Source organism: Amaranthus tricolor, chromosome 6 (genome assembly GCF_026212465.1).
Source record: "Amaranthus tricolor cultivar Red isolate AtriRed21 chromosome 6, ASM2621246v1, whole genome shotgun sequence".
NCBI classification, from domain to species: Eukaryota; Viridiplantae; Streptophyta; class Magnoliopsida; order Caryophyllales; family Amaranthaceae; genus Amaranthus; species Amaranthus tricolor.
In genome coordinates, this window is record NC_080052.1 from 30,308,275 (window position 1) to 30,321,092 (window position 12,818).

The following is a 12,818-nucleotide window of genomic DNA, read 5'->3' on the forward strand; positions in this document are numbered from 1 at the left end:
CTGATAATTACAACAAAGCCCAAGAAATTCAAAGAACAAGCCATAAATTGAAATCAACAAGAAACAAGAACAACCAATTTTACAGAAAACGAAAGGCAAAATAAAATTAAAACTACCTGCTGTCGTGGGTTCAAAGGCGGCTGAAGGGTAGCGTAGCGGCAGCACCGGCTGAAAAGCGGCAGTTCCTCCGATGTGCAGGCGGCGGCAATGGCTTACCTCCGGTGTGCGGGATTAGGGCTTGTGAGGAATCGGGTTTGTGAAGGAAGGCAATGGGCGCTGGATTCTGAAATATGGAAGGGAAATAAAAATTTCGAAGGGCAAAGGGTTTGTGAGGGATTGGGGTCAGTTTTGAGAGGGAAAAAAAAAATTATTAGTATATGGTCTTTTGCAACGACTTTATTGTATCTGTATTTTTAAATATTTTTCGCAACAACATATACTGTTACGAATTATTTATTTAATTTTAACAACAACAATGTTTGTAGCAAAAAATTGGGTTACATGGGGGAACTATTAAAAAGGGTGGGAAAATTTATTTTTTTTTTTGGCAACGATTATTTAGCAACAACAATGGATTTTGCAACAACTTATATTTTTCGCAACGAAAAAAATTTAGTCGTTGCTAAAACTTGTTGCTAAAAACAAGTTTTCTTGTAGTGAAGAAGTGGGCAAGGAGCAATGCGAACATTCGGAAGTCTCCAAAGAAGCACATGGTATTCTCTAATTCCATTTATTATATTATTAAAAACTATGTAAAAGCGAATATAATTTTAAAAAATAAAACGGAGAAAGTGTCAAAATGTGCACGACTGAGGATTAATTTTGTATTCAAATGGGGTGGAGAATTATGATGGTACCAGTGAGCTGATCCAGCTATAATTCAACTGTTGCTTGAAACTTGGTAGAGTTTTAGTTAAAGATGTCGAGCATCCTCACAATTATTAGATAAAAAGTCAATTCATGAAAAGTGAAAATTTGTCCATTATATTTCCAGCCACATGTTTCTATGTGAAGTATAACTATTTTGAATGGTTGCATTTTGCTGGTTGGTTAATGGAAAATGAAATTACCATTGTATATAGGAAGTTTGTATCATCAATGATTGATGTAAGCGAGAGAAATTGATAAAAACTAAATTGTGTACATATAATTAAAAGTAAGAGAAAATGAAAAAAAAAAATGTGAATAAGAATTATATAAAATTATAAAAATATTACCTAAATAGAAATATTATGAAATTAAAACTATGATTTAAAATGAAAAGTTTGAAAATCTCACTAGTGGAGGGGGAGTGATAGTAAATAGTAATTTATGAAGTTGTGTGGTTCCTAACAAGTGATGAGAATTGAGAATTAAGAAAGATTTACACGAAATAGTGAAAATACAAAATATATTATGTCAGAGTATATAACATATTCTGAGACTTTAACTATCCACTTAAGTTTTCTTTTTTATTTTTTTAGTATACTAGCAATTCTTATTAATTATTCCTTACTTCTATTATTAAATAGTATTATATTATTATTATTTTTATATTAATAAAAAATCATAGATTAATCTAATAATTAATAACATTGTTTTTTTACCCTTATAACAGAGATTTCATTTCTTACTAAATGTATATACAATTAATTTTGTGTCCTATCCTCGAATTAGGAAAAATATGAAGTACTTCATATAATACTATGATAATGGAAGTCAAATGTTTGTCTAGTGTATTAGTACTTGTCCATTAGAATAAACCTGCTCCCTGAAATCTGAGCCACAGAAAATTTCAACAGTTAATTAGGATCATTCACTGTATACTGTTAGATGAACAGTAAACAGAGCATACATTGACTTATTATAGATCGTCTGATTGTCAACCCTAAACGTAATCACAACCCTTGTCCATAAATACTTAAGATCAGCTGAGTGGTCATTCTTTCATGGAAGTACTGTAATCTTCCAAACCCTAATTTATAAAGTTAAAATTCATTGATTTTGACTGTTGTTTCAATCATGTCACAGGATCGAGTAGATAGATGACTACGTAAGAAAATCATATAATAATGTGCTGTTGCATGGATCATACTAATTTATGGCTTATAATTCATACAACAGACTAATGGCCACACATTTGCATGTTACCGATCTCGTATCCATGCCTCCTTTGTTTCATTTGATTTGCAACTCTCCTAAAAGAAGTATAAATAAATTTGTAGGTGTTATAGTTATATATATAATAAATGGATGAGATTAAAAAATCAGGGTGAACCCTAAAAAGAACAGCTCGTTTTGGATGAAATCGTCTCACCATAAGATGGACTCATATAATTAATTTCTTTAGTCAATCATTTTAAAAATTATAAGTGATTATTTGGACACAGTATATGTACATGGTCCAACCAAATAGATATAGTCTCATCATAAAACCGTCTTATTTAAAAATTTGTGTTAAAAGAAAATTATAGAAACTAATATCAAAGAGAAAAGAATGCAAAGAAGTGGTACAACTTAAATTAAAACTTAGGTGTAAACTACTAATTAAATGAGAGGGAGGGAAGCTTTCAACTTGAGAGCTCTGACAGCTTGATTATGGTCTCTAGGATTAGAAATTTTGATTTTATTTTTGTTCGAATTTTAAAATTACATTTCAATTTGTGTTTTAGCCAGATTTCAACTTTCTATTACGTTAGATGACAAAAAGTGGCTCTTACCTTAACAAGATTTTAGTGTTAAATATACGCAATATTATCTTGTAAGTGCTAACAAAATGATTATTCTAACTTATTACTTAAATGATACTGTTAGAGTATAAACATATTCTGATTCTCAACTATCAGCTTAAATTTTTAGTTGAGTTGGTTTCTTGACAGGTATTAAAAATCAGCGAAACAAGGAGTCATGAGTTTAAATCTCAATCACCCCTCATTTAAAAAGTGGAATACTCATTTAACAAGTTAAATATTTAGCGTCAGGTATGTAAGGAGACGTGTTAGAGTACGTAACATATCCTGAAACCTTAATCATCAGCTTAAACTTTTGGTTGAGTTAGTGCTAACAAAAAGATTATTCCAAGTCCAACTTATTGCTGAAATCAAACTGGTAGAGTATATAACATATCCTGGGCCTCAACCATCAGATTAAGCTTTTAGTTGAGTTGGTTCCTTGACAGGTATAAAAAATCAGCATAACAAGGGGTCACGGATTTGAATCTTAACAACTCCTCATTTAAAAAGTAGAATATCTAGCGCTAGGAATGAGGAGGCCTATGCTGAATCTACACTTTTAGCCCATATAACTCTCGTGTGAGGGGGACATATTAGTGTATATAACATATTCAGGAGCCTCAACTATTAACTTAAGCTTTTGGTTGAATTTATTCCTTGACACAAATAAGAACTGCAAGTTCACATTAATAAAAAGTTCATATGGTTTGACGATGGCTTCCAGACTTGATCCTGTGGCCATTGGTCATCTTTATGTACGGTAGAAAATCTTGTGTTCAAAGTTTGTTGGAGCCATTTAACAGCTCATAGCAAGCAAGAACTAATTAAGTATATAAAAATTCCTCATGCACCTAATTTTAACACATAATCAAAGTAGTAAGCATATCTTAATTGAGCAAACACACGCAAGGAAGCCTTAGATTTTGGACAACTTATCACCCAAATCAAGCATAAAATCTTAGTAATTATAATTAATACAACATTAGTTATCTAATTATATTGCAGCTGACTTCATGAAACTATGATGAATACCTTTTTTTTCTATATTAATTAATTTTATGCTTAAGTGTCTCCTTAATTTTAGCTTTAATTTGATAAATGCCAAAGATGTGCCTCATTTTCTTGGTTGTATATGTACTACATATACTACATGTGTATGGTTTTAAAAATATTTACTTAATTCTCCATCCTACACTTGCACATTCTTTTGAATTTTTTAAACAAGATTTGCCTTGGATGTTATTAACATATTAATTATTACCTTTTAAAAATAACTGGGTTTTTAAAAATTATATATTAGTAGTAATGTGTCTCATTTAGCATGTCCTTCAACATCGGAGTAGCTAGAGACTTTTAACTCTATGTTAGTTGACTTTGACCCAATTTATCATTTTTATATTGCTAAAGTAAATTTGATTTTGTCAAAGTAGATAATATATACTAAATTAATTTTATTTTTTTGTAAAATTTCTATTGTACTTCATAATTATAGTTATTAATTAATTGATGGTTATTGAATTTAATTTATTTTTACAAAATTTATTTACTAATTATTAAGAAACCAATTCAACTATTTCTTGTTCTTATCACCTTTGTTAGAATAATAACATACAATAAACATAACTTTCATAAAAGTAAAAATAAGTCATTTAAAAGAAGAAAATAAAAAAGAGAAAATAGATAAAATAACAAGTTTTATTCAACAAGTTACAAGATCAATTAGATAACAAAAAGAATAAACAAGCCTAAACCTTAACCCAATCTCATTTTTCGAGCAATCTAGCAAATCTTCAATTAGAAAATTTCTTAATAAACAAAGTCAAACATACGTTAACCTGGAATAGTAACAAAAGACAATAACACTAAAAAAAAAAAAAAAAAAAAAAACCCAATTAAATAAGAAGGAATCAAAGTAACATATAAAATGTGATTGTCAAATGATTCTTTACTTGCTTTCTGGTAAGATTTTTTTACTATTTTCTCCGTTACAAATTAGTTGCAACATTACTAATATTTGCACTATTTACTTGTTATTTGATTTGTAAATAATTCTTAATTTATAAGTTAAAACATAGTCAAGTGAAATCTTATTTGATTTGTCTCGAAGCAAAGATTATTAATATTAAGTTTTTATAATTATTTATTAAACATAATTAGAGATATTAAAGATTGAATTAGTGCACTGAACTACGTGAAAAAAAAAACAAATATTGCAACTACGGAGGAAATTTCAACTTTTTGATTGGTGAAACAGTCAAAACATAAATTTAAATTTAGCGAATGACTTTAAATAATACCAAAAAGCTATTATGTTGAGCTTCTTTTTATTGAGTTTCGGCTATAGAACCCTTTTTTTTTTTTTACTTTCAATTAATATAGCTTACAAAAAACACAAATATAGCTTAAAAAAAAAGACAATTCTACCGATTCGTCAAATAAGTCAAATGAATCAACTAATAACCAATGTCAAGCAATCGCTAATTGCCAAACACCCCGATATCTTTTCAAAGTTAACTGAGCCAGCTACGTCAAGCAATAGTCAATTGGCAAACATCCCATAATTATTCTATCTTTTGAAAATCAAAGATAGTATAGTAATTAAGTAGCTAGGGCCTAGAGAAGAAATTCAACAAGAACAAGGTATCAAATGGAAGGTATGGGAGGTTGAGGTTGTTGCAATAATAGTAGAAATTAAACATAAAGAAACTCATTCATAAAACAATATAAAATCATTTGACCAAGAAATATGGTGTGTTAGAAAAGGTTGAAGAGAGATTCTTATCTTCTTCATGGCTTTAAAACTTGCCACATGGATTATTTACTGTTGATGTTCTAAGCTTAGGATAGCCTTATATACACTCAAACAAAACAATATGTCAATAATGTTCAGAAAACTACAAAAAAAAAAATAGCTGCTGAGACTTTTTTGTTGTTTTAAAATATTTTTTTTCTTTTTCTGAAAGAATAATTGGATAATATTTCAGTAATGCAGCTTCTTGAAGCTTTTATGTTGCCACCTGTGTAAAAGTGATGTAATAATGTTGTGTTTTCAAATTTAGAGTGATGACAAATCAGCAATAAAAGAAACCAATCAATTATGGTTTCATGATCGATCAGTCAAAAAGGCCTTTGTTAGATTACCAAATAGATAGGTGTTTCAGAAAAACGTGTGTCAAATTTGAGGCTAGAAGCTAACTAACAAGAATTAACAACATGCATGTCATGGTTTAATTATTACCCTTAAAGAATCGATTCAAATAAAAATTTTAAATAATTACTTTATAATGACTCATCAAATGAGAATTAATTAGGTGAAAACTGTAATACATTCTTCATCGCTCTAAAACAACATAATTTGACTTAAATATATGAGAATTATTTTAAGCCAAATGGTATTATTCCATAGAGACATAAAAAGTCTAATCTACTTAAAATAAGGAGTACAATGAATGATATTTAACCTATTAACTTCTGTCATGATAACTTCTATTATCATATTAAGAAACCAATTCCACCAAAAATTTAAATTAACTTGATAATTATAGCCCAAAATATCTTAGACACTTATACTCAATCACTTTCTACCTTTTTAATTTTAGTCTTTTCTCATTTCATTTGGGTAGAAAATTATGGTGGTGCTTTTCTAATAAGCTTGTTTAGTTCATCTTGATATCCCTCACTAAATTAATTATTTTATGTATTTTGATTAAATTTAATTCTATTGAATATATTATTGTTCCTCATGTCCCTATGAAATTCTTTTACAATTTATTCTTTCTTTTAATCCTAATTAATCATTTTTCCTATCCACTTAATCTTATTTTCCAACTACAAGTATAAACTAATTTATTAGTCTCTTGTGTTATAAGACATGGTGTAGGAATCATAGATAGGTAATACATTTTCCTGAAGTTAAAGACTAAATAAAGATAGTCCTCCTTAGGGTTAATGATTAAGCTATGGTAATTGAAATATGTTGATACTACTATACTAGTAGTACAAGATAACTAAAATGCTCGAGTTTGCTATACCAAGGAATTTGACATAAATATATTTAAGCTAATTAGAGTACCTTAATTAATTATTAGAAAAATAAGATAAAAAATTGAATTATATGGATAAAATTAAAAGAAAGAGATAAGAATTAGAAGACTTAGGGAGACGAAAGGAGTAAACGATTAACATGATGAATTTAAAACTAAAACTATTAAGTTAAAAACAAACCTTTCCGGTTTTTTATTATTGACATTTTAATTTTTATGGCTAAATATTTAAAAATTAACCATGAATATTTTTTAATTTTTTAAATTTACTAATTACAAAAGACTACTATATTATAATACATAATCAACTAATCGTGTCAAAATATATTTTCATAAAAATTACTATTTTATAAAATTTTTATTATCATTTAAATAAAAGTAATAATAATCAAAATAAATTCTTAAAACCTAGAGAGTACAATTTTTAATTAATCTATTCTCAAAACTAATTGAAATTTGTCAGATATGTAGGGTTGACTTATAAACGTAAATAGACTGATTGTTGTGCTAAATAGTTTACTTAAATTGTTAACTGTTTAAGAGTATTATTCACAAACAATATACGTGGATAATATTGTATATAATAAAATATTAAAATATGATGCAGTGAACTGAGCTGTGGTGTGGAAACTGCATATAAGAGTATAGAACTTTTGAAAGAGGTGTTTGAATTTTGTGTAAAATGCTACAAATACATGTTTCTTTCAGCATTCATGCAAAAGATAAAGTCAAAATTATTTTAAGCACTTTTTGATTTTATTCTTAATTATTGAGAAAAGTCGGTCCGTTTTTCCTTGCTTATCTTTACGTACATCTAGCTTATTAATTTGATTGATGTTTGTATAGCTGTTAGCGCATATATATATATATATATATATATATATATATATATATATATATATATATATATATATATATATATATATATATATATATATATATATATATATATCAAAAATAAGAAGAAAATTTGCAAACAAGAATAATAAAAATATTACAAGGAAAAAAAAACAAAACAAAATAAAAAAATAGTCCCTCATATTCTTCCTAATAGTTCATTTACTTTTGGGTTATTATTCACTTATTACTCTTAATTTGTATATTCTTAACTCATAAATTAAAATATATTCAAGTGATATCTTATTTCATTCGTCTCAATAAAATGATTATTAATATTAATTTTTAGTACTTAATATTATATATATTTAGAGATATTAATAGTTAAAATATTATTTTAATAAATATGAAAAAATAAATGAGACTAATAATAAAAATAGGAAAAATAGAAGGGAAGAGCAATTTCACATGAGAGAGGGAATAACAACTATTAGCTTTAGTAGCTTGTGGACTATAAGCTTTTTCAACAAGCTTATTTATGACCTAGACAAAAAAGCACTTTTCTTTTTTATTATTCCCTCCTATCCTTGCTACTTGTCATATTTACTTTTTAGTTATTATTTACTAATTACTTTTAATTTGTATTTTTTTTAATCTATAAGTTAAAATACAGTCATGTGGGATCTTGTTTCATTCGTCTCAATACAAAGATTATTAATATTAATTTTTCATAATTTTTAATTATATATAATTAAACATATTAATGATTTAACATGTTGCCTCGACAAGTGTGAAAAACGTAAATGAGACAAGCAGGTTGAATAAGAGGGAGTATTATTGGTTATAATAGGAAAGCTAGTAATCGTAGTACCAATTGTGTACCATAGTATTTACTTTGACCTTTCTTTTTTTTTTTTTTTTTTTTTGGAAATAAGGCAACATATTATAATAGGAAAGATAGTAATCGTAGTACCATAGTATTCTAAAACGCCTAAGCTGTTGGGAGATTCCCGTACGAGCTTGGTGGGAGAGACAATCAGCATAGTGGACTTCCTGTCTAGGGACATGACATACTTCCTTCTTGAAGTTCCAGCCTAGAAGCTCCCTGCAATAGATACAAAGTGAAGCATATATATCCCTAACAGAAGTAAGCCCTGATAAATTATCCACAGCTATATTGGAATCCGAAACAATAGTAAATTCAGTCCACGATAGGAGATTAGCATCCATAAACCCGGTAATAATAGCCAAAAGTTCAGCCATGTTTGCATCTAGAGCCCTAGCAGACACAATAAAGGAGGAAAACCAAATACCAGGGTCAGAAAAACAGGTCATGCGAATGATGCTAAGGTTAGATGAAGGAAGGAAGAAAGCATCAACTTGGATAAGGTTACTCAGAAGAGAAGCAAGCTGGTAAGGGAAGCCATGTAGGTTTGAGACCCCTTGACCTTGGTGGGATTGGGAGAAGAAGAAATTAAGAGCACTAAATATGGTAAGATCGAGGGAGATATCTGTTGTTGGATTGGGCTTAGAGAAAACTTTTTTATTCTGTTTAATCCACAGAGTCCAATGAGTAAAGTTGAACCAGGTCAATGTTTGAAGTAAAATTGTCAATAAATATAAACTCTATTTAGAATTAAGGTTAATGTTTTGGAAACTTTACAACTTATCAAATTTAAATAGCATTTACATTTTTAACTATTTTAAATCTTGAATGGATATATACATAATATGGGTTAGATGTAGTCATGAAGAGTTCTTTACAAATATATTCTAGTTTATTTAAAAAGACTAAAAATAATTAAAGTCGTGCGTGCATCATGGATTTCATAGTGGTTGATTTTTTTTATTTTTTTTATTATTATTTTTTTTTTGCTCCTACCATTGTAAATTTGTAATAGATAGTAGCAAAGTCACATTAGGAGCGAGGAGGCCAATCCCTAATGGTTCGGATTTGGCTCGGATTATACATATTTTAATTTTGCTCCGGATAATAGTCGGACTTTATTTTTTTCAGTCCACCTCCACTCGAAATCGAATTATGCATACTCCAAGTTTGCCCCGACTCGGACTCTCGGACCTCCAACTGAGTCGGATGCGGAGTCGGATTTTTATCAAACTTTGTCGTTGTGATATTGTACTAATGATTTTAAAGCATGAAAAATTAACAAAATATATTTTTCAAATACAATTTAACAAAAAACATATGTACTTTAAATTCAATTTTAACAAGAAAAATAGTCCTACTACTACAATTTAACAATTTTCTGGTATTTTGATTTGGCCTATTTTATTTCTCTTGATCTGATTTGTCGTATTTTGATTGATTAATCTAAATAAAAATACGAAGTAGTTCTTCAAAATTGAAAATTACAATTAGTATAAGAGAAAACTTGAATTAGTCACGTCTAGAGTTTTTAAAGGAAATAAAATATTGGGGTAAAAGTCAAATTCAAAGTCGAATTTCCTTCCGGGTCAGAGTGTCGGATTTTTAATAAGGTCCAACTCCGGTCCGTCTCTAACTCGAACTTGGATCGTAAAGTCGGAGTCGGATAACTTTTTGCGCAAACTCAAATCGGATTATTTTCCTCGGATCGAATCAGACTATGATCGAATTCAGACTGAATTGCCATCCCTAGCCTATACTTTCACAATCTATTCTCGGGGTTTATTATTTACTGTTATTAGTATTTTGCATTTTCACTTCAAACTAGCTAGCTACTATTTGAACTACACCACAAAAAAAAATCATAAAAAATAATTTTAGGTATCCAAAAAAGAACAACGTGGCATCCAATAACAAAAAGATTTATAAAAAATGTTTATAAGCATGATGTATTTACACACTCATTTGATGAAATATGTGACGTCATATATATATATATGTATCAATTTAAATTATAGTTATTGTCTTATTAACAAAATTTAAAAAAGACCATGAGCTTCCAATTTCCCCAAATATAGAGGACACGTTGCCCTTTGACTAACCGGCCGGACGGCAACAAATATTTTTGACTTTCCATCTTCATCTTCATTAATTCCCGTATTCTATATATACACCACTCCATGGCCATGCATATAACCTGCAGCATAAACTTCTTCAAGCTATCATATAGCACAATAAAAAACTTAACTTTGAGTTTGCGACGATTATTTAGCGACCCAAAAAACTTGAACATATAACAGTAATCTAATATTGACGTATAAAAAGATGGGAAGAGCACCGTGTTGCGACAAAGATGGGCTTAAGAAAGGTCCATGGTTGCCTGAAGAAGATCAAAAACTTACTGATTTTATTCAGAAAAATGGCCCTGGAAATTGGAGGACCCTTCCTAAGAAAGCTGGTATGTTTCGTCTACATTTTAGTTATTTTCATGTTATATATTTTTTTTGGTGTTTGATATTCATTACTAAAATGAATAAAACTCTACAATGTAGGAATTTTCTAACTCAAATGTACGTTTCAAAAACATAAATTTTTACATGAAACAGTCTTACAATGTAACGTGTCTTAGATAACTAATAATAAAAATTATTAAATTATAAATTTCTTGTTTTGAGATCGTTCACTGAAAGACAGTCTCTCATAAGAATAGCTCTACAAAAAGTGTAGAATATAGGTTTTATTTTCTTAATCATCATCATCAAGCTCAGTGTATCCCACTCATAGTTTACTATCATTATAGGTTCTTCTTAATAATTTAAAAATAATTAAAATCCAAATAAATTATTTAAAAAATTGCAATTGACTTATAAAACAAATTATACACAAATTATGAATTATTTATCTATAAGTAAATGTAAATAATCTTAGACATAATATTAAAATTTAAAAATTGGAGTATTTTTTAAAAAAATTTTATTATAGTGGTTGATTTTTAAAGCCAATTATTATAGTAGATTATAGGATTACCTTATAAGAATAATTTGTGAATACAGGCCTACAAAGATGCGGAAAAAGTTGTCGTCTTCGATGGACAAATTATCTCCGACCAGACATCAAAAGAGGAAGATTTTCATTTGAAGAGGAGGAAGCCATTATTCAGCTCCACAGTTTATTAGGCAACAAGTAAGTTTATCTTCATCGTTTTCTATTTTAACTTTTTCTCATAAACTTCCAAGAAACTATAGACATATTTTAAAACGTGTTCATATTTCTAACATTTTGGCCCTTTTCTACGTGTAGATGGTCAGCAATTGCAGCTAAATTGCCTGGAAGGACCGATAATGAAATCAAGAATTATTGGAATACACATATTCGAAAGCGATTGCTTCGGATGGGAATCGATCCTGTGACTCATACTCGTCGTCTCGACTTTTTAGACCTTCCTTCTATCCTCAACAATCAGTCCTCTCTTCTTCAAAATTCCAATGACAATCAACTAAACTTACTAAAATTAATTGGTTTACAAAGTTTAGTCAACCCAAATCTTTTGGGTCTTGCTTCTCTTCTCTCAAACAATGCCCAAAACCAAAACATTCTCTTACAAAACCTTCAAACAAATCAATTTTTAAATGAAAACCCATGTCAAATCATGCAAAACCCAATTCAAAACACTATTCCAAATTGCCTCCCAATGATAATTAATCATAGTAATAATACACATTTTAATGATACCCAAATGGTTAAATCAAGTTTAGAAGAATACCCAACAAGGTATAAAAATTCTGTTGCACAAAACTTTGCACCACAAACTGATTTAATGGTAAATAATCATCAAGAAAGTGAAAAATATCAAGCCATATTAGACTCATTGTTAGATACTTTGGGGTTAAATTCAGCTTCGAATGAACTGAGAATGCCATCGTTGTTATCAACGCCTTGCTCGAGCCAGCAGACGCCAACACCGCCTTTGAGTGCGTCAAATTCTGCGGCGTATCAGCCTAACAGCAGCAGTACTACGAGCAGTGAAGATGAGATTGATAGTTATTGTCAAAATTTGCTGAATTTTGATGTTCCTGTTCATGATCTTTATTTTGATAATACTTTATGTTGATGAATGATGATCTTTAATTTGTATTATTTTTAGTTATATTGGGGTATATTGTATGTTCTGATGTTCAGTTTTGTTTGTTGTAATGTGTTTGTTTTGGTACATTTTGTATACAAAAATTTGCTTGATTCATTGTTTTATCCAATGAGTACTGCTGCCACTTTTGAGCAATATGTTAACCGGACCGATATGGCATATCTGTGTTACCTGGATTCCTATATCGATTAATTTCC

General features: G+C 29.0%; 1 protein-coding gene across 1 annotated transcript; it reads left to right on the plus strand.

Annotated features, from left to right (window-relative positions):
- Positions 1-10,552: 10,552 nt before the first annotated feature.
- On the plus strand, positions 10,553-12,818 carry LOC130815035 (transcription factor MYB41-like). The gene is made up of 3 exons (XM_057681365.1): positions 10,553-10,935; positions 11,531-11,660; positions 11,778-12,818. The coding sequence occupies exons 1-3, from the start codon at positions 10,803-10,805 to the stop codon at positions 12,586-12,588; spliced, it is 1,074 nt and encodes a 357-aa protein (XP_057537348.1). The 5' UTR covers positions 10,553-10,802; the 3' UTR covers positions 12,589-12,818.